This window comes from Mustela lutreola, chromosome 10, assembly GCF_030435805.1.
Source record: "Mustela lutreola isolate mMusLut2 chromosome 10, mMusLut2.pri, whole genome shotgun sequence".
Taxonomy (NCBI): domain Eukaryota; kingdom Metazoa; phylum Chordata; class Mammalia; order Carnivora; family Mustelidae; genus Mustela; species Mustela lutreola.
In genome coordinates, this window is record NC_081299.1 from 20410274 (window position 1) to 20431108 (window position 20835).

Consider the following 20835-nt stretch of genomic DNA (forward strand, 5'->3'; position numbering starts at 1 on the left):
AGTACATTGTTCTTTTCTGTTACACTCAAAATACTTGAGAATAATTCCTTCTCAGGAATCACGTGCTCATGCTCAAAGGAGGGTGTTTCCTCAGAATTTGTATTTTCCCTATCAGCCTGGTCTTTAGTATCCTATGTTTGGAAAGGAGGATATTAACAGGTCATTTGATAAGTGTTCCAATCAGTTAGCATCCTTGCCGGATAAGTTTACTCTGCTTCTGAAGGCCAGAGGAAAAGGTGATTCTCCTGCCTAAGAGTTGGTAATTTAAAAATCCGAGTTAATATTATGCTGCAGTTAAGTTTAGATGCCTTGGAAATGTCAAAAGGGCAAACACCAGGCTGATGTCTGATTTAAAAAATCTAAAGCACCAGCAGCAGGGAATGAAGAAAAGAAGTAACCCCACTACAGCAATAACTTGCTATGCAGGGCCTGTTTTAGTGAACAATAATTTTGCAGTTGGTTTCTTTAAAAATGGCCAGATAATCATTGCCTGTTTTCTACAAAAACGAAAAAGTGTCGGGAATCAACTGTGTGCTAATAATAAATGTAATTGTACTAACATCTAAGTATGAAAGACAGTGGTGACTTAAGAGCATGACCTTTGGCATCAGGCAGATTTAGGTTCGAATCCCACTCACCACTTGTTCTAGGGTGAGACTGGGTAACTCAATCTCTGAGTCTCCCCTCAGGAATCATTATACCTATCTCAACAGTGTTGTGAGGATTAAATGAGATGACCCATACAGAACACATACTTGCACAGACAAGTAAGCATTCAATAAAGCCATTACAATCAGAGGCCCTGCTATTTATTGGTCTCTTTCAGCCCGCCGTAGGCCTAGGGCAGGCCTGAATCCTAACGCTTCCTCGCACTATTTTATTACCATGACCAAAATTTTAAAATACGAAGGAGCCACAGCTGGACTATTTCATTAATGCACACTTAAAATTTGAACGCCTGCCTTCAAATTGGATCCGCCCCCTGCTGCAGTTTGTGCAGTTTTCATAAAAAAAACTAGAGGACCCCCTAAAGCGGCCTCCCAGATCACAATCTACAGAAATCCTCTGACCCAGATTTGGATTAGGAAGGTGATGTAGTAGCATGCATGCGGCTCTGCGGAGAAGGGCCGTTAGAAGAGAAACTGAGCACTCCATGCTCTGAATTCTGTCCTCTAGCTTCTCTCCAGATTGGGGTGGAAAGGCTGATGGCGCAAGCCCAGCACAAGGACAGGGTCCCAAGACTTTAGAGCCCAGCGGCATGTCTGGAAGAGAACACAGGGTAGACCGATACCTCTCCTTACAAGCCTCTTTCCTCAGACACTCCCCGGTCAAGAAATGCCCTACCCTCCCGAAACTCTTCTAGAGACTCTTCCAGAGAAGGCCAGCTGTCTCAAAACAGCGAAAAAGAACTTAAAAACCACATCCCAGTCTCCACGGCCGCTAGACACGTCCTACGCGTGCGTAGATGTACGTGCGCGCACCCGCGCGCGTGCGTACGCACGGACTGCTGGGATGCCGCCTCTCCTCTCGGGTCTTCCAGTTTCCCGGCGTGCTTAGGGCCCGCCAAATGGGAGGGGGAGACGCAAGATGGCGGCAGCCGCGAACTCCGGCTCCAGCCTCCCGCTGTTCGACTGCCCGACCTGGTGAGTGGCGGGGCGGCCAGGGCCGGAGTGGCCTGGCCCGGTCCGGCTTGGCTCGGCCTGGCAGGGCGGCTTATTTCTCGCAGCAAGCCGAACGGCTCAGAGACGCTGGAACTGATTGAGGGAGAACTGCCCGTCGGGCCGGGCGGCGTGTGGAGGAACCGGGAGCCTGGAGCCCGGGCCCAGAAACTGAGGAAACCCAGACTTGGGGGGCTCTGAGGTGTTCGCTTAGGCAGTCCCTTGGGCGATCAGCCGGTTGCCGGGGCGCTTCGGGGCCTTAGCCCCGAACTTACCTCAACTCCTGAGTGAGTGCCTGGTGCTCTTGTGGAGCACGGTACCTGCCCCCCTGCTTTCTGTCCCGAGCGCGCACGAGCCCGCTTCCCGGCCCCAGCCCAAGCTCAGTGCCCCGCATCCCTCTGTCGTTGCTGCATCTCTTTTGCGGTACTTGTCTGTCTCCCGCAGACGGGAAGCGCCCTGAGGGCAGGGACGGCTCTGACCCACCTCGAAGCCGGCAGGCAGTAGTTGTTGGGATGAACCCCTTTCAACCCTTCTCAAGCTCTTGGGAACAATGGAGGAATTTAATTTAGTCTTTAAGCAAGGTACAAGATGGATACATATGAATTGCCTTGCAAGGAGACCCATCCGAGAGAAATGTTTCTGCTGTAGCTCATCACAGTTTATGCTTATTTCTATCTCTTTCCCTTTATAGGGAGCTCCTCAAGGGCAAGGGCTGTCTGATTCATCTTCCTGTTCCTAGCTCCTGGGCCTAAGCCAGGCACATAGTAGGAGTTCAGAAAGGATGTTGTGGATGTAACATTTAACACTCCTTTTTCCATACAAAATGAGCTTTTGTCCAGTACACTGCCCTTTCAGCTACGGTAGAGGATTTGGGGCAGGAGAGATGACTGTGTTGCATCTTCAGTTAGATGGATGAGGATGCATTGTGTGTGCGCTTGCAAATGTAGGGGCTCTGGCAAGATTGTTCTTTCTTCAAACTTAAAAGGAACAAAGACCAGAAGCAAGTGAAAGGGTGGCCGTTTTCTGGGTCCTTCTGCATTTTTTAGTACCCAGTTGTTTCATTCTACAAATTGTATGCCTATTTTTGGTCCCTTGCTGCATTGATTTGGACCAGGACTTAAAGTTGGACCAGGACTTAAACTTAGAGTTAGAAGAGACTAATTGAGATCACCTACCATTTCCTCGGAGTCTGGTATGCACCAGGCACTGTTTGGTGTTTTGACGTATATGTATCCCCCATGAATGGTGTTAAAAGAAATATAGAGAACAGTTCCTTAAACATGCCATTGTAGGAAGACCTGTTCAAAAGTGACAAACATCTTTTGTATTTATTGGTACCTGGTTTTATGGGCATGCTTTTGGATTGCCTTAGCTCCCTATAATTTTATACCCCTGATTTGGTCTCAGGAGCTCAGGACAGTACCCTCTGTTTATTCTGTGATGAGACTAATCTTGACCAGACCCACTCACCAACTGATTTATTTTACCTTTATAGGGTATTAGTGGTAAATCTTAGATTCAAACTCCAAGTAGCCAAACTACCCTAGCTGTAGTACTTGGGCTCTTTGTGCTGCTTTTTCTCTGAGGTTGATATCCAGTGTTAAAATATAGGTTTCTTTGGTGCTGCTCTAAATACAGATCCAGTAAAGTCTGTTTTAGAGCAATTGAATCACTGGGGAAGTGTCAGATGTAGAAAGGAGCTGTAATAACAGTGAAGTAGATGACATTTCTGCTTGAACATGAACTAATTATAGGCTGGTAGAAGAGCTGCATTGTTGAATGGGACGGTGATTGTAAACGACATTTACAAACTCATCCTGAAAATGCTGTTCTCACTCTTATTTTTCAGGGCAGGAAAACCCCCACCTGGTTTACATCTGGATGTAGTCAAAGGAGACAAGCTAATTGAGGTATGGAAATACTTGTCTTCCCTTTTTTTCTCATCACACTAAACATTTTTGCCAATGACTCACTTTTCCACCCCCTCTCCTGTGCTTTGTTTTCCACCAATGCTACTTTCGTTCATCCTGATTTTTTTTTTTTTCCTATTAAAAGCACATGGTGATATAACACATTCAAACCTGGTATCTCCCACAGACACTCATTTTTTGGTGACTTCTCTCACCTTCCAGATGAGGGTTTTAATTGATCATAAGCTTATGGGTCCCTATGAAACTGGGCTTGGGGAATTCTGTCTTTCTGAGTACATGGAGTTGTGTGGAAGTTGCAAGATATGCAGTAAGTGTAGAAGAAAGTGAATGATGTAGATTGCATTTCACTTTTAAGTTCCTTTTATGCTGAAAATTCAAGCCCAAGCCCTTCAGAGAAATATAGTAAGCTAAGACGATTGCTCAGAAAAGAGAATGGCATGGTGATGAAACTCATTCATTCATTCAAAACATTTATTGAATGCTTACTGTACGCCAGTCATTGTACTCAGCAGAGGAGGGACTACAACAGTGAACAAAACAAACATGGTAAGAAACACAATCACACAAAAATTACATGGCTATAATTGAAATAAGTACTATACTGGAAAAGTTTAGCAGAATTCCAGCTTTTATACAAGTCTTTAGAATGGACACCACATGGAACTTCAAGAGAACATGAATTTTGATTAGCTCTTAGGTTCTGTAAGTTTTTTTAATCCTTATGGTGCCATTTACTTACCAAGAAATGGAGATTATGGCCCTATGACCATGGAGTTGTGAGTCTCCATGTCTTAAGACAATTTTATGTTTGCTTACTTAGGCAGAATTTAGTTTCAAAGGCCCCATTATTGAATGCAGTTGGTTTTCTTTGGTGTGTATAGTAAAGATCAAGATGTTCCATGGTTGAAAGGCATCTGAGATCTGAAGGAGACCCAGGTGTTTTGCAAATTATTAAGGCATGAGTTGTGATGAATTCTGTTAATTCATCATACCATTAGCCAGTCACTGATAGAGGCCTTTTGTGTTGAGTTCTTCTATTTTAGAGGTTACGAAACACCCAGATTATTCAAGGAAATAATTTAGCTAAAATGTCTGTCTTTTTTACTACAAACTGTTCCACAGATGTAAAGTATTGTTGCTAAATAGCGTGAAGCTTTGAAGACATAAAGGAATTTATTTTCATACTAGAATTTAGTAAATCTTTAGTTTGTAGTAGAAACAATGAGGCATAGCCTTAAAGCTAATATCACATTCCTTTGTGAAATAATTTATATTTTCAAAGCACTAATTTGTCAAACATCCCTCTGATTACTGGTTTCTAACTGATCATCTTCTCTGTCTTTCAGTGCTCTTAGGTATGCTCAGTTGCCACACAATTGTCAAGTTACAATCCTTAGGTGTCACTGTATTGTTTCTGAGGGGAGTAGACCTAAGATGTGCTTATTTTTAAGGGTTTAGGCAGCACTTGATACTAACCGGGCTATCTATATCCTAGCCTTGTGTCAAAGGCTTGTGATGTGTTGTGATAGCTGGGTTTAAGAAGTGCAATATTAAAACAAAAGCCATGAGTCTCTTAAGCCCAGTGTGTAAAGACACACTCTGAGTTATAACTCAGAGGCACAACTGAATACTGTTACTAGCGATAGCTGGGCAAGAAATTGTGGTGTTAGTTACTATTGAAAGAGCAATGTATTATTTTGTTCAGTTGGTATCATTCAAGAATTAACACATTTCCTTGATTCTAAGTTATACTATTACCCCCATATATTTGAACATTCCTGTAATTGAGATACTTTTTTTTTTTTTTTTTTTAAGATTTTATTTATTTACTTGACAGAGAGAGAGTGGGAAAGAGCACAAGCAGGGGAAACGGCAGGCAGAGGGAGAGGGAGAAGCAGGCTTCACCACTGCACAGGGAACCCGATGTGGGACTCAATCTCAGGACCCTGGGATCATGACTGAGCCAAAGGCAAACACTTAACCCACTGAGCCACCCAAAGCATCCCTTGAGATCCCTTTACTAATGAATGTATATCTTTTTAATTTGGAGACCCTTTCTCCTTCCCCACCCCCACCCCACCAGATTACCAGGAGATAACCTGGTATCTCCTTTCCCACCTGGAGATACAGGTTAGGTGACCGGACACCTAAATCTGGTTGGTGTTACATTAGAACCCAGGAGTGGGTGATCTTACATATTACTTCCTTGAGACCAGCCTGTGGGCACTGTAGTTAGCAAATTGAAGTTTTGTGCATACATAATCTGTGTGCATGTAAATATAAACAAAAAATGCTGTGAGATTCAGCCTGCATAGACAGTACCTGGAAAGAACAAGATGTTGAAATTTCAAGGATCTCTCAGTTCTAAATCAATGTCCTATTTTTAACCTAAACATTAAAACTTGGTAGTGACGTTGGATGGTTGATTGAGCTGTCAGGCTGTGGTTCAGTCTCAGTGCTCCATAGTGGTACGGACCTTGCACAGGCTCTGCCAGCAGTAGATGGGCACTGCTGGACAAAGTTTCCCAGAGGTGACCCACATACCTAGACTAGCTTGAACCAGTTGAGCCTTAAGACTAAGCTTGGAAGAGACTAGGTAAGTGATAGTTAAAAGAAAAATTAACAATGCGACCCATAGTACTTGTTCACTTCTTAAAATGTTCCTTGCCTGATGGTGCATTTTTTTTGATGTAGGTAGAGTGAAGAAACTATATAATGTAGTGGCTAAAAGAGCTTGGACTCTGAAGAAGATGGACCTGGATCTCTAATCCAGCTTAAAAATCAGTAGTATCCCCCATTATCCATGGTTTTGCTTCCCACCATTTCAGTTACTGACACAGTTGATCCTCCTGACATGTCAGAGATCAGTAGTGGCCTGATGCTGTGTCACAGTGTCTTTGTCATTCACCTCACTTCATCTCGTCACATAGGCATTTTATCATCTCACATCATCACCAGAATGATGAGTATATATTGAGTATAGTACAATAATATATTAATTATTAATATATAGTACAATAAAATATTCTGAGAGAGTTGCCACATTCACATTCACTTTTATTGCAGTATATTGTTAAAGTTGTTCTTTTTTATTATTGTTGTTAATCTCTTACCGTGCCTAATTAATAAATTAAACTTTATTACAGGTATGTACATATAGGAAAAGACACAGGATGTAAGATTTGGTGTTATAGGAGGTTTCAGGCATCTGCTGGTGGTCTTGGAAGGTATCCCCTGCAGATAAGGAGGCAACTACTGTGTTTAGTTGCCTGAACTTGAATATGTTAATTATCTTCTTTTGGCTCAACTTGATCATCAAAATCAAATAAGAATAAAAGTATCTGCCCCCTGCACAGAGTGGTTGTGGAGATGAAGGGACACAGCAGGAAACCTAGCACAGTGCATGGCACCGAAGTGTTGTGCAGTTGCTGCAGTATCCGTAGGGGATATATTTCTGGATTCACAAGAGGAACACTAAAGCATGGGGGAGAATGGTGGCCCACTGTGCGTTCAGTGATACAGCCAGGAATGAAATCTAAGCCTCTTGGGTCCTACCTAACTTGACTGTTTCTCTACTCAGCTTCGTGCTATCTTCTCTTGGGGATTTTAGGAGGAGTGTAGTGTGAAATGTGAACTAGAGCTTAAGGAGACCTTGTGTGTAAAGGAAAAGCACAAACATTTTCTTGAGTGGTCAAGTTACAGACTTTTGGAACTGGGAGAAGTGTAATTCATCTAGAGTCCTTCATCTATAACAACCCAGTCTACAGCCAACCAGCAAAGTCTTTACTGATTCAGGGTTAAAGAAAGATAAGGATTGGGAGCCTGGCTGGCTCCGTTGGTGGAACGTGCCACTCTTGATCTCGGGGTCATTGAGTTCAAGCCCCACATTGGGTGTAGGGATTACTTAAATAAAGTTTAAAAATAAATAAATAAAAATAAGGATAATGTGAGTGTTCCATAAAGCTAAAATGGGCTCAAACAATGTCCTTTATCCTTATCCTTCCTACTTACTTGATGTTGAAATGACCTTCTTTTATAAAATGATTACGATGATACTAATTGGTGACAGTTTTTTTTTTAATGTTCTTATTTGGCAAAGTCAAAAGTTAACAGTGCTACATCAGCTCCTACTCTCCTCATAGCTTTTTTTAAATAATAGTTTGCTGGTCTGTGAAATCTCCTTTTATGATATTATATTGGGTCATTCTATAGTTTTAGATTCTTTTTCGTGCCATAGCAGTGTCTAGAAACGTTCTAGAGCTCATCTCTTAGAATTGTTTCAGACAATGGCACATTCTTTACAATATTGGCATTGCAGGTCATTCTCACCTGAGTTCAAATCCCAGCTCTGCTACTTAACCAGCTGGGTCACCTTGGATGAGTGACTTCATCTCTTTCCATCTGTGTTCTTGTCTTTAACAATAGAGGTGATACTTGTTTCACAGAGTTGTTTTGAGAATTAGATGATATCATGCTTAAAATGCCTAGCAGTAAAGGGTCTGTCAGTCAGTGTTAATCCCCATACCCTTCTAACCCAGACCTAGAAAATCTTTGCCCCATGAAGTAGTTCTATGTTTGGATATAACAAATACTTATTTAGAGTTAACTTAGAGTAATACTTTTTTTGGCCAATGAAGTTGGATTTAAATACCCATACCATGATATGTAATGTAATTGTACTTCCTAAAGAGGGTTCCAAAAATACTCTGGGGCTATGGCAGCACGATTAAAATACCCATAGGTGGGGCGCCTGGGTGGCTCAGTGGTTAAGCCGCTGCCTTCGGCTCAGGTCATGATCTCAGGGTCCTGGATCGAGTCCCGCATCGGGCTCTCTCTCTCAGCAGGGAGCCTGCTTCCTCCTCTCTCTCTCTGCCTGCCTTTCTGCCTACTTGTGATTTCTCTCTGTCAAATAAATAAATAAAATCTTTAAAAAAAAAAAAAAAAAAAAAAAAAAAAAATACCCATAGGTTTTTACACCCCTTTCCTTTCCTCACCAGTTGTTACTATTCATCTGAATGTAGGTTTTCTGAATAGCATTCTCATTACTTTGTAGTCATGCTTTGTACTTCTTGTTTCCTGGTTGACCTAAAATTAAGATCTAGTAAAATCTTAAATTTCCAATGGGTGGAAGACCGCCACTCCCACAGGCTACATTCATCTAATAGAATTAAGAAAAGTTCTTTTCGTACCAACACAAGATATTTAACCACTGCATTTGGGGAGATTAATTACAATTCACCCCCCAAAAATGCTAGTATATTATTCTGAGCTTTTTATCTTGAAGAATAGTGGGAAATAATTTTGTTTTCACCATGGGGCAAGGAATTTTATCTACTCAAGATTCTCTGTTTACTAGATTGGAAGAATTTTTGCTGAACCCTGTTGAAACAAGATTTAAGTAATATTTAATTTAATATTTATTTAGAAACTGATTATTGATGAGAAGAAGTATTACTTATTTGGGAGAAACCCTGATTTGTGTGACTTTACCATTGACCACCAGTCTTGCTCTCGGGTCCACGCTGCCTTGGTCTACCACAAGCATCTGAAGAGAGTTTTCCTAATAGATCTCAACAGTAGTAAGTAACTTACATCCCATCCTGTTTCACACATTCCCTTTGGGGCAATGTGCAAATACTCTTTGGGTTCTTCAGTTTTGAAATCATGTTTTATTGCTCATCAAGGAAGAAGCTTATGTTTGGTTTTTAAATGAGCTCTTTGTTTCTGTGATAGCTCTCATTTTCCTGAAATAATTGATGACTAGAGAGAGAAGAGGGTTTTGGGGAATCATTTCCTGGAATGGCAATAGGTATATACAGAGAACAAAAAAACGTACCCAGGAACCACGGGCTCCGGGTATTCAGGTGTTCATAGGACTGCGATAAAATTGTGGTCTGGTTTAAGCAGAAGCTGTGGAAAGTTACGTTAATGTATTAGAGTAGTATTGCAGGACATTAAAAAATACTTACTTTGAGCAAAATTTAATTTTTTATAGTGGGTTCTTTATTCCAGCTGCATTTTGCTCTGACTACTAATAATACCAATTTTAATTCTGTGAGCACACTCCGAGTAAGATTTTCATCTTTGCCAAAGATAATCCCAGATATGCACTTGAGACTTAACTGCATGGGGCTCTGAAGTTTGTTCAGTTTGCCCACATTTCAATATAATGTAAAATGTAAAGCCTGCTCCTGGGCTGATCATATGCTACTCTTTCTTCCCTCCCCTAACACACACACACGTATACCCCCAGTGTGCTTATATAATGGCCTTGGAGAGCCTTGTCTCGTAAGTACTTACTTGCAAATTTATCGCATCTTTTCTCTCCATTTTGTAACATGCAGAATGCTGACATGAGAAAACACTGAGTCTCTCCAGTAGAATTTTGGCTTATCTTGGCATACATATTGCACCTGTTTCAGCCAATGTCCTTCGTTGCCCTGGGAAAACCCAAACATAACTGCTACCAGGCCAGAAGTTCTTATTTTCCTTACACTTGGGGCTGGAGAGGTCAGACCACAGCAGTGCCTGTCTTCTGCCTTGTGGGGCATGGCTGTTGCTGGGTTAGTGCCATGCCTGCTGGACCCAGAATGAAGCCAAACCTACCTGGCACCAGAGAGCGAGCCGTGGTCTTTGTTCTGTGGGGTAACGACAGGTCTGGAGATGTGTAAGAAATCCACTGAAGAGATTCAAGACTCAGTGAAGAGTGTCCTTTTCATTGTGACCCATGACAAGGGATGCAAAGTGGACCCAGTGCTATTTTCATTTTAAAAAGCAAAAATGATGTGCTGGGAGGAGCTACTTGCCCTTCTACAACTCAGATTGGTTTTTGTTTCTGTTTTTCTCTCTTATATTTCTGATTTGGTTATTCCCAGCACACGGCACTTTCTTGGGTCACATTCGGTTGGAACCTCACAAGCCTCAGCAGATTCCCATCGATTCCACAGTCTCGTTTGGCGCATCCACAAGGGCCTACACTCTCCGTGAGAAGCCTCAGACACTGCCATCAGCTGTGAAGGGAGATGAGAAGATGGGTGGAGAGGACGATGAGCTCAAGGGCTTACTGGGGCTTCCAGAGGAGGAGACTGAGCTTGATGTAATTCTACGTCCATCTATGCTGTTGTTTTGTCTTTGGGGACTCTGGTTTTTGCAGTATGTAGCTGTTTTGTGCAGCTCGAAACGCCAGTGACTTAGCATCGGGAAATTTTCTTGAGCGCAATAGTGGGCCTCTGCCATTTTGCCATACAGAGTTGCTAGATATGATGCACCTGTGCACACGTGGTGCTAGATATGATGCACAACTGTGCTGTGTGGGCTTGGTTATGTCCAGCTGGGCCTTGAGAGGAGTTCCTGTCAGACCTTCATGGTAGTCTGTGCCCCATCACTGGATGTTAGAAGCCAAGGCTGGGAGTTGGACTTTTCTAGAGCTGCCCTGTCCAGTGTGGTAGCTACTAACCACATTTCTGGTCCTCAGTAGTCAACATGTGGCTAGCGACTACCATATTGAATGACAATGATATAGAACATTTCTGTCACTCAGAAAGTTCTGTTAGACATCACAGGAGAGAGACTGAAGCTTTTGTTCATTTACATTGCTTTTTTTGATATGGTTCAAAAGGCCCAAGAATCTCTGAGTAGAACTAGATTGCTTTTGGTCTTATGGACCTAGCTGTCCAAAGGCCGTGAATTTACAGGATGTGATTTTCTAGAGGCTAGCCCCAGTGGTTTATGATGTGGCTGTTGTCCTTAACGTATCCCTCACTGCACTGGTGTAACTGGTCTATTCATGTAGACCGAATGCCAGCATGTCCTCAGCCATCCTCGTGCATTTACCTCTTGTTCCTCCGGGCAGTTTCCCGGCCCTTAGGAAAAAAGCACAACAAAAATCTTATCATTTAGAAGTTATTTGTTCTAAAAAAGTAGCCTCGTAGCTGGGCACCTTGCTGAGAGTCACTCTTGCCCATCTTTCCTCCAGGTTGCTCCCCTGCTTCCCTGTCTTTTAAGTTTAGTTTGTTAGGTCTGCCCTGGGTGTTCCTTCTCAAGACTTTTGGAGTGTCTCAGACTGCAGTGCAGATTGGAATAAGTCCAGGGAATTGGGAAGAGGCAGGCAGCAGTGCTGAGGCCAAGTTAATCATTGAAATAGATGGGTGGTTATGAATAGAAATGGGGCCGTACACAGGGCCGGGTTGCGACAAACTATTACTGCCAAATATTAAGTGCTCTGGCCCTGTCCTTCTGAGCTTCAGTGGGGAGAGCTGCTGGGAAAGATGCTGTCAGTTGCCCTCTCTCATCTCTGTTTCATTACTTTAAGGCAGTTCGTAGAGTTCCTCCGAGTCACGTTCTTTGATTCTCAGCATGAAGACATGATAGTCTTTTCCCCCAAAAACAGAACCTCACCTCAGTGATATTTGCACAGATGACCTGTTCTCAACTCAAGGTTCTTCACCTCCTTTTGACCATCACTGCCCCACTAGTCAGGATGTTCCATATTTTGTCGAAAGAGGCTTGTTAATAGTAGCAGTCTAAGGCCATTAATGAGTTTTTCCTGAATACAAGAGAAACTTGTTTGCCTGGAGAAGTTAATGTTCGCTCCTAAAGCCTTCTTGCCCTTTATTTAGCTGTATATTCTTCAGATCGCCTGTGTACTGACTCCTGTCTGTCTTGTGTGAACCCTGGCCTAGAACCTGACAGAGTTCAACACTGCCCACAACAAGCGGATTTCCACCCTGACCATTGAGGAGGGGAATCTTGACATTCAGAGACCAAAGAGGAAGAGGAAGAACTCGCGGGTGACTTTCAGTGAGGATGATGAGATCATCAACCCAGGTGAGGTGTCTTCCTAGCTTCTTCCGATGACAAAGCTGTGACCTCTGAGAATAGTGTGTGCAATGTGTAGGCTGGTTGTAATGTTTCTCAACAAGGTGTAGGATAACCAGTGCTATATTAAGGAATGAGAATTCTTACAGGTCACTGATGGTGTGCCCTGCAGCCCTCAAGCATCATGCAGTTGCAATGTAATAGAAATAGCGGAAGGGCCTATGTAACTCAGTAAACAGAGCCAGGCTCTAAGTCCCACATGATCCAGTAGGTCGGTGTCACAGTGGAGGCTGAAATAGAGTTGTTTGTTGTGTTTTACCTCAGAGTAGAGCATTACTTTCTTTGTGGAATTCTTTTTTTTTTTTTTAAGATTTTTTATTTGAGAGAGAGACAGTGAGAGAGAGCATGAAAGGGGAGAAGGTCAGAAGGAGAAGCAGACTACCCATGGAGCTGGGAGCCTGATGCAGGACTTGATCCTGAGACTCCAGGATCATGACCTGAGCTCAAGGCAGTTGCTTAACCAGCTGAGCCACCCAGGCACCCTCTTTGTGGAATTCTAAGTGTGAGTGGTAACTCTAACATTGGAGAGCCTTCTGCTGCCACCATTAGGTGCACGAAAGACTTGCTTCTCTGTAAGGAAGTAATGTGTAGAGAGTTTGTACCGTAGTGTCAGCAAGATGAGAGCATCTTGTTTATGGGAAGGCCGCCACTTCCACCAGTTTGTTCCATCATTCAACATCCATTTCTTGGTCTCAAATTGTACGTCAAGTACCTGGTAGGTAGATAACATCAAGCCAGGAAGTATCATTTGTATAATGAGGATGAATTTGAGATTCTGAAAACCTTGTTAGAAATCAGTCTCAATGGATAGAAACAAGGATCCCAAACTAATAAGTTGCTTTTACTTCCCAAAGGAAATAACAGTGAGAATAACTTTCAGGTCCTACATTTAGGTTCAAAAATACCAGTTATTTCAGTGGAGAGGATCCATCCCAGTGACAGCTCATGAAAAAAATCTGGCGAGTTCAGTTGATTGAATGAGCCATCAGGGGCATCTGGAAACTAAGCAAGTGCTTAGTTCATAGAAGAGTAGGGGACAGTAACCCCACTCATCTGCGTTCTGAGCAGAACTTACCCAGACAGGTTACCAAATGCAAACACAGCCTCAACCCTCAAATGTGTTGTGTAGTTCCTGAGGGAGAAGGAGATGCAGAGCTATGGAAGACTGTCCCCCAAATGCTAGGAATGGGGGGGGGGCATGCTTGAGGCAAGGCCGCCATAGTTGGATATTTGTGGGGCTGACCTTAGGAAGGAAGGAGTGGGCAAACCTAGAGCCAGTGAATAGCAAGTATTTGGCTCAGCATAAAAAGAAACAACAAATCCTTCTTATATTTAGAAGAAGAGTCAAAAAGAGCCATATGAAAGATCCAGGCATCCGTTTGGTGTGAAGTAGAGGGTTACTATCCAAGCAGTGGGTGCCCAGTGGAAGTGTTCAGGCAGGGGCTGAGTGACCAGTTGGGAAAACACTTCTGGGCCCCAGAACCTATTGAATAAGAATTCCTATGGGTTGGACCTAGAAATTTTATAGTTTTAAACAAGCTCTTATTTGTACTGATAAACAGCCAGCAATTTGGGAATCACTGGGCTAGTCAGTCTTTTTTTTTTTTTTTTTTTTTTTTTAAGATTTAATTTATTTGACAGAGAGATCACAAGCAGGCAGAGAGGCAGGTAGTGAGAGAGGGGGAAGCAGGCTCTCCGCTGAGCAGAGATCTCAACATGGGGCTGGATCCCAGGACCCTGAGACCACGATCCAAGCCGAAGGCAGAGGCTTAACACAGTGAGCCACCCAGGTGCCCCTGGACTAGTCAGTCTTTTAAATCCCCTTTAGAACTCAGGGTCTGGTCTGCTGTTTTTCTCCTTGAAAATTATTGCCCTGGGGGGCACCTGAGTGGCTCAGTCAGTTAAGCATCCCATTCTTGGATTTGGCTCAGGTTGTGTTTTCAGGATTGTGGGATCAAGCCCCTTGTTGGGCTCTGTGCTGAGCGTGGAGTCTGCTGGAGTTTCTTTCTCTGTCTCTCTGTCTGCCCTTCCCCTTGTATGTTTATGCTGTCGCTCCCTCTTCCTCTCAAATAAATAAATCATTTAAAAAATTTTTTTAAAAAAGAAGAAATCATTTCCGTGGAGTGAAATGTATATTCAGACAGAGCCCAGCATAACAGTTAAGAGGACCTGGGTTTGAAATGGACCTCTTCACTTAGTATAAGCTCTGTGACGTTGACCAAGTGACTTAACAGATATCAGCCTCACAGGATTGGTGGGAGGCTGAATGATTAATCCATGTATAAATACTTTAGATCAGCGCTTGGCACTCATTAGGCCACTGACAGATGTTAGCCATGATCCCCACTGTCATCAAGCCCTGCTTTTGCATTTTATCCACGCCGCCACTCCTGTACCAGAGGTCGACGTAGTAGCAGAGAGCTTCGAGGAGCAGAGATCTCATGGAATGGGTGTATCCTCTTTCTTGGAGTGGAGTGGCCAGAGATGAGGAGAGGGTGAGAGGCCCTAGCACTGTTCAGCCAGCGCAACCCAGGACGGGGTCCCCCAGAGAGTGAGCCTGCTCCTCTGTAGGCCTGTTGCACTTGCACACGTGGGGCGCATACCCCATGAGCCAGCCCAGGCTGCTCTTCTGCTTCATGTCGCTTGCCTTGCTAAAGGGATGGTTGGAACAGGGCTCCTATGGGGATGAGGAAAAAGGTAAGGGAGAATGCTTTTCTTAGAAACCTTGTCTTTTTCCTAATGAGCCTGGATATCTTTCCTTCTTTCCTCTATGTAGAAGTCATTTGATTGTTCGTTCACTGAACAAAGACAGGGTCTCTTGTTTGGAGGCATCATAAAAAACCAGACTTACTAAATAAACCAGGGATTAATTACTCAAATACTGAATCTTTGTTCAAAGGGATTCATAGGAGTGTTTTCTTTGAATAGCAGACCCCCTCTTTGCATTTAAAATAAGCTGTACAGGGGCGCCTGGGTGGCTCAGTGGGTTAAGCCTCTGCCTTCGGCTTAGGTCATGATCTAAGGTCCTGGGATCGAGCCCCGCATCAGGCTCTCTGCCCAACAGGGAGTCTGCTTCCCCATCTCTCTCTGCCTGCGATTTCTCTCTCTCTCTCTCTGTCAAATAAATAAATAAAATCTTTAAAATAAAAAAATAAAATAAGCTGTACAGCTCCTATTAGGGAAACAGTTCCTTTCCTACGCATATATTAAGACAAAGGGTGCATGGAGTTATTTTTTCAGTAATGATAATAAGTCTGCCTGCCTTTTTCTACACCCCCAGCCTTTGGCGAGAAAGGTCCGGTTCATCCAAGGTGATCCAGGCCACTCGTCTCCTGTGTGCTCCAGAAATGCTATCTTGCACCGCTCCGTTATGTTGTAGCCTATATTTTTCAGCTGTGAACTTCTTAAAGGCAGGACAGTATCTTGCTCTTTCTTTCTATGCTTGATGTCCAGTAAATGAGGCATGAGAGCGTTACTGCAGGCATGTCCCTTCCTTGGTCTTAGCACTTTCTTCCTGCAGTGAATCAGGCTAGAGCCAATAGTGTGTGTGTACCCCGTGAAAAGGGGGCTGCTCTCCACCCTGCCTGAACACTGGGCTTCAGCTCCTTTAGTAAGTCTTGACTGTGTACAGTTGTTCAGGTCACAAGGCCGGGTTAACTTGGAAGCCCTGAGCCTGAATCCTATTTCTGGTGTTTGCTAAGAGCAGGCACTGGCAAGGTACGTGGTGTGTGATCCCTTCCCATGTGTCACGTGTCACTGTGTTATCACTAGCATGGGATTGACCAAATCTACTCTTTGGTTTCTCCCTTCAAAGAGAGATGTATATGGAATGGAAAAGAATTTGGGAAAGGCAGTACAGCGCAGTGGTCCAGAGCCCAGGCCTGTTTCTGACCGCTTGGACGTGAACCCTGGTCCCTCCACTCCCCAGCAGGGTGACTGGACCAGGCACTTCACCCATCAGGCCCGAGCATGTCTGTTAGGTGCTAACTGGTAGTGCCCGCCTCGTAGGGCTGTGAGGGTTTAACACAGTGCCAGCACTGAGTAAGCACTTGAAGTGTTCACTGCGTTTCTCTGTTTTGATAAGAGTTGTGATTACTTTGTTTGCAGTGGGTCCTGTTCCCTTAATCTTTCCAGCAGAGCATCACACTAACCCAATCTTGTTATCTTCTGCAGAGGATGTGGATCCCTCAGTCGGTCGCTTCCGGAACATGGTGCAGACTGCAGTGGTCCCAGTCAAGGTAGGAAGCATGTTGTAACAGTATTTGAAATGCCATACAGTCTGGTTTAAAAATCCACTCTTTTATTTGTAGGTAAGTGTTCATTGTGTGCTTAATTTTAAAACACATTCTTTGCTTTTCATCATGTGGAAATACTTTCATTCCACCTGAATCTAGGGGATCCTGGAGTGCTGTAGAAAGACCGCAGGTGACTGCCAGCTTGATGCTGCGTGTTAATGGTGGTACACTGGGAGTCTGTAAATTTACCTCCCAGCAGGGTGCAGAGAGACCCACTTTTCTTTAGCCTTGCCTTTCTGACTCCAAGTAAGCTAATCGGTGAGGAAGAGGTATTGTTGCATTTCTGCATGGCCTCTCCAGCTTTGGCCATGCCTTTGTTTTGTGATTGGAAATGGTATGGATAGGAAAGACAGCCCAGATGTGGATTAGGCTGAAAGGTCGGATATGTTGAAGAGCCAGGAGATAGAAGTTACAGAGATGGTCTCATTGCTCAATACATGGAGGAACTATGTGACTGCTCGGACTGTCCAAAGGGAGCAGATGGCCCCTTGAAGTAGTGAGATGTTAGAGATGCTCACGAAGTGATTGGAAGATGGTCGGAGGTGTGATAGAAAGTTTTATTTTAAAAACTTTTATTTAAAAAAAGTCTTTAGGGGCGACTGGATGGCCCAGTTGGTTAATCATCTGCCTTTGGCTCAGGTCATGATCCCAGGGTCCAGGGATTGAGACCCACATTGGGTCTCTACTCATCAGAGAGTCTGCTTCTCCTTCTCCTACTCCCTCTGCTTGTGCTTGCACTTTCTCTTGCTCTCTCTCAAATAAAATCTTCTTTAAAAAAAAGATCTTCAGGGGCGCCTGGGTGGCTCAGTCAGTTCTAAGTGTCCAGCTCTTGATCTTAGCTCAGGTCTTGATCTCACGATTGGTTGTGAGTTAAAGCCCTGAATTGGTTCCATGTTGGGTGTGGATCCCGCTTTAAAAGAAAAAAATCTTGGGGTACCTAGGTGGCTTGGTTGGGTGTCTGCCTTTGGCTCAGGTCATGATCCCAGGGTCCTGGCTGAGCGGGGAATCTGCATCTCCCTATCCCTCTGCTGCTCCTCCTCCTTGTGCACGCGTACTCTCTCTTTCTCTCTTGGTGTCAAATAAATAAAATCGTTAAAAAATAAAAAATCTTCAGACTGCAATAAACTACAGTGTGATTACCTATGTCAAGTTTTTGGTTAGTCTTTTTTAATCCAAAACGGGTAGAAGGTTGAGGGGGATCTTTCGTGAATGTTCATAAATGTGAAAAAGTACTAGAGGGAATGTTTCTCTGCATCTCTATAGCATTTATGTCACATTTCTCGTAGAGCTCTTTTCTCTTTTTGCTTCTTCCTTTGGAATGTTCTCTTATCATTCCAGTATAAAACCAGGGGCTCCTGGGTGGCTCATTTGGTTAAGAGTACTCTTGATTGTGGCTCAGGTCATGATCTTAGGGTTGTGGAATTGAGCCCTGCATCCGGCTCCCTGCAGGCATGGAGCCTGCTTAAGATTCCCTCTTTCCCTCTACCCCTCCCCCGCTAAGAAAAAAATACAAAACCATCAAGGGGCACCTGGCTGACTCAGTCAGTAGAGCAGGTGACTCAATCTGGGGGTTGTGAGTTTTGAGCCCCACTTTAAGTGTGGAGATTACTTTAAAAAAAAAAAAGGGCGTAAAACCAGCAGATATTTTTACTTCTTTGTCAGTTTTATTATAATTTACATACAATAAAATACACACATTTTAAGTGTATAGTTTGAGTTTTGACAAATGTATGCACATGGGTAGCCACCATTATTCTAATTATATAGATTAGAAACCCCAGAAAGTTCCCTTATGTCCCCCTTGCTGTCAGTTTCCCCCACTCACAGCCCCAGGCATGCAGTAGACTACTTTCCATCACTACAGATTTGTTTTGCTCTCAGAGTAATGTTCAAAAATTGGGCTGTCAGTATGAAGATACTAGCTTTTTACTGGAATTCTTTTTTTTTTTTTTTTTTTTTTAAAGATTTTATTTATTTATTTGACAGAGAGAGATCACAAGTAGGCAGAGAGGCAGGCAGAGAGAGAGGAGGAAGCAGGCTCCCTGCTGAGCAAAGAGCCCGATGCGGGACTCGATCCCAGGACCCTGAGACCATGACCTGAGCAGAAGGCAGCGGCTTAACCCACTGAGCCACCCAGGCGCCCTTTACTGGAATTCTTATCACCACCTAATAACACCTCTGCTTCCTAAAAGGGTATTTTAACATCAGAAGAGAGGAAGGCTATGACCATAGGAGAAAGAGTAGTCACTTAAACTGGATAGGTTTGCTTTATGAAAAGCTCACACATTGTCTTCATTTTTCTCAGCGTGACGTAGGATGGTGAACCCTTTGTGGGCAGTGGTGTTCGGGAGCCATCGTGTTAGACAGGGACCGTCTGGTCTCTTCAAATCCTGAGACTTAAGGACAGTGAAATAGGTCGTCTGGGAAACAAAACAAGCTAGAGGGTTGGGGGCCTTCTCCATGTTTTCTAGGACTGGAATAGAAAAGGCTAACTAACACCGTCTTGTGCCTCACCCCTTGCTTCCTCTGTTCCTTATGAACCACAGAAGAAGCGGGTGGAAGGCCCTGGCTCCCTGGGCCTGGAGGAGTCGGGGAGCAGGCGCATGCAGAACTTTGCCTTCAGTGGAGGACTCTACGGGGGCCTGCCCCCCACGCACAGTGAAGCCGGCTCCCAGCCACACGGCATCCACGGGACAGCACTCATCGGGGGCTTGCCCATGCCATACCCGAACCTCGCCCCTGACGTGGACTTGACTCCCGTCGTGCCGTCAGCAGTGAACATGAACCCTGCACCCAACCCTGCAGTCTATAACCCCGAAGCCGTCAACGAGCCCAAGAAGAAGAAATATGCAAAAGAGGCTTGGCCGGGCAAGAAGCCCACACCTTCCTTACTGATTTGATATTTTTGGTCATGGAGAAGGGTGGGATTGGGTGGGAATTGGGTGGAAGGGTGAGGGGGGAGCTAATGAACTAGGGAGAAAACTTTCCATGTGTGCGGTCTCGTCTTTCAGAATGTCTCCTGGGGCCCTAACCATGTACTATTAAAGCTGGGGAGTAGCCCATAAACACCTGTCTTCAGAACACTCCGAGTGTAGAGCAGTGTTTCATATTTCCTGCCAAGTAGGCTGCCCTGGCTCTTTCCCAGGCCTTCCATGACCTCCTTTTTCTGTTCTCCCTTGTTTTAGGGTCATTTTGATTTAAAGTCCTATACCCTGAGGGGAGATTCCAGGCCCTCGGGTGGGATCTCGAGCCATGGCGCTGGCAGCAGCATCAGCAGCCTGTGGGGCCAGCAGCCGGATTTCTGTGGACTTTCCTTGCAAGCCCCAGGTAGCAAAGGGGTTGCCATGGATCCCAGGTCGATCAGAAGGGGGTTTAGAATTCTTCAGTTAAGCTAAGGTTTCAACTCCGAAATGTTTGCCTAGGTCACTGGTTTTGAGGTCCAATAGTTAGGCTTTTTTCTCTTTTGTCCTTTCTGTTGGAATGAGAACATTTTGATTTTCCTTCATCTGTGACCAGTGCCATAGACACGGATGGGTAGTTAAACTTACAGTATTGTTGGATCTTTACCTGTTTCTCTCGTCACACCTGAGTACTCCACTTCCTGAAGTTTCTCGTTTGATTCCAGAGTACCGTCCTCCACTTGCTAAAGCCTTGCTTTCCTTTTCAAGTGTGTTGTGAAGGTAATTTTTTAAGGATATGACCAGTCAGAGCAGCAATTCCATTAAAAAGGAAAAGATTACTTTGCAAATAACGGATGTCTTTAAGAGGACATTTTTAAATGTTGGTTCCGCGGCTCTCCCCTCCTTCACTGAGAGCTCTCCTAACCCAGAGCTCCAGGACTGGGCCCAGCTAACAAACCTAGGAGACGAAGGTAGCAAACAGTGATACGAGCTTTGTACAGAGATTTGTACATTTGTGTAATAGGCCTTTTCACGCTTTATGTGTAGCTTTTTACCTGTAACCTTTATTACATTGTAAATTAAACGTACCTTTTGTCATTTGTGCCGGCTGTGATTGGGTCGCCAAAGGAATTCCGGCTGCTGTGGGAGCAGCAGAGGATGGGCTTGGGAGGCA

General features: G+C 44.1%; 1 protein-coding gene and 1 non-coding gene across 3 annotated transcripts; both read left to right on the top strand.

Moving 5' to 3' along the window:
* The first annotated feature begins 1495 nt into the window (after window positions 1–1495).
* On the top strand, window positions 1496–20761 carry PPP1R8 (protein phosphatase 1 regulatory subunit 8). 2 transcript variants are annotated; one of them, XM_059136749.1, is made up of 7 exons: window positions 1496–1643; window positions 3508–3568; window positions 9015–9168; window positions 10465–10685; window positions 12271–12415; window positions 16640–16704; window positions 19308–20761. In XM_059136749.1, exons 1-7 carry the CDS (start codon window positions 1588–1590, stop codon window positions 19659–19661), a joined length of 1056 nt encoding a protein of 351 aa, XP_058992732.1. In that variant the 5' UTR covers window positions 1496–1587; the 3' UTR covers window positions 19662–20761. The 2 variants fall into 2 exon arrangements, with proteins under 2 accessions (XP_058992732.1, XP_058992733.1); XM_059136750.1 differs by lacking the exons at window positions 9015–9168; window positions 10465–10685.
* Window positions 5049–5214, top strand: LOC131810713 (small Cajal body-specific RNA 1). The gene has a single exon (XR_009345690.1). It is a non-coding gene; the product is annotated as a small Cajal body-specific RNA 1 (non-coding RNA).
* Window positions 20762–20835: the final 74 nt, after the last annotated feature.

Bases quoted from the DNA above. Each gene is read 5' to 3' on its own strand.
- PPP1R8 (XM_059136749.1), top strand. From the start codon at position 1,588: ATGGCGGCAGCCGCGAACTCCGGCTCCAGCCTCCCGCTGTTCGACTGC. The intron at 12,416-16,639 runs GTGAGGTGTCTT...TATCTTCTGCAG, and splicing joins TGATGAGATCATCAACCCAG to AGGATGTGGATCCCTCAGTC. The intron at 16,705-19,307 runs GTAGGAAGCATG...TATGAACCACAG, and splicing joins CTGCAGTGGTCCCAGTCAAG to AAGAAGCGGGTGGAAGGCCC.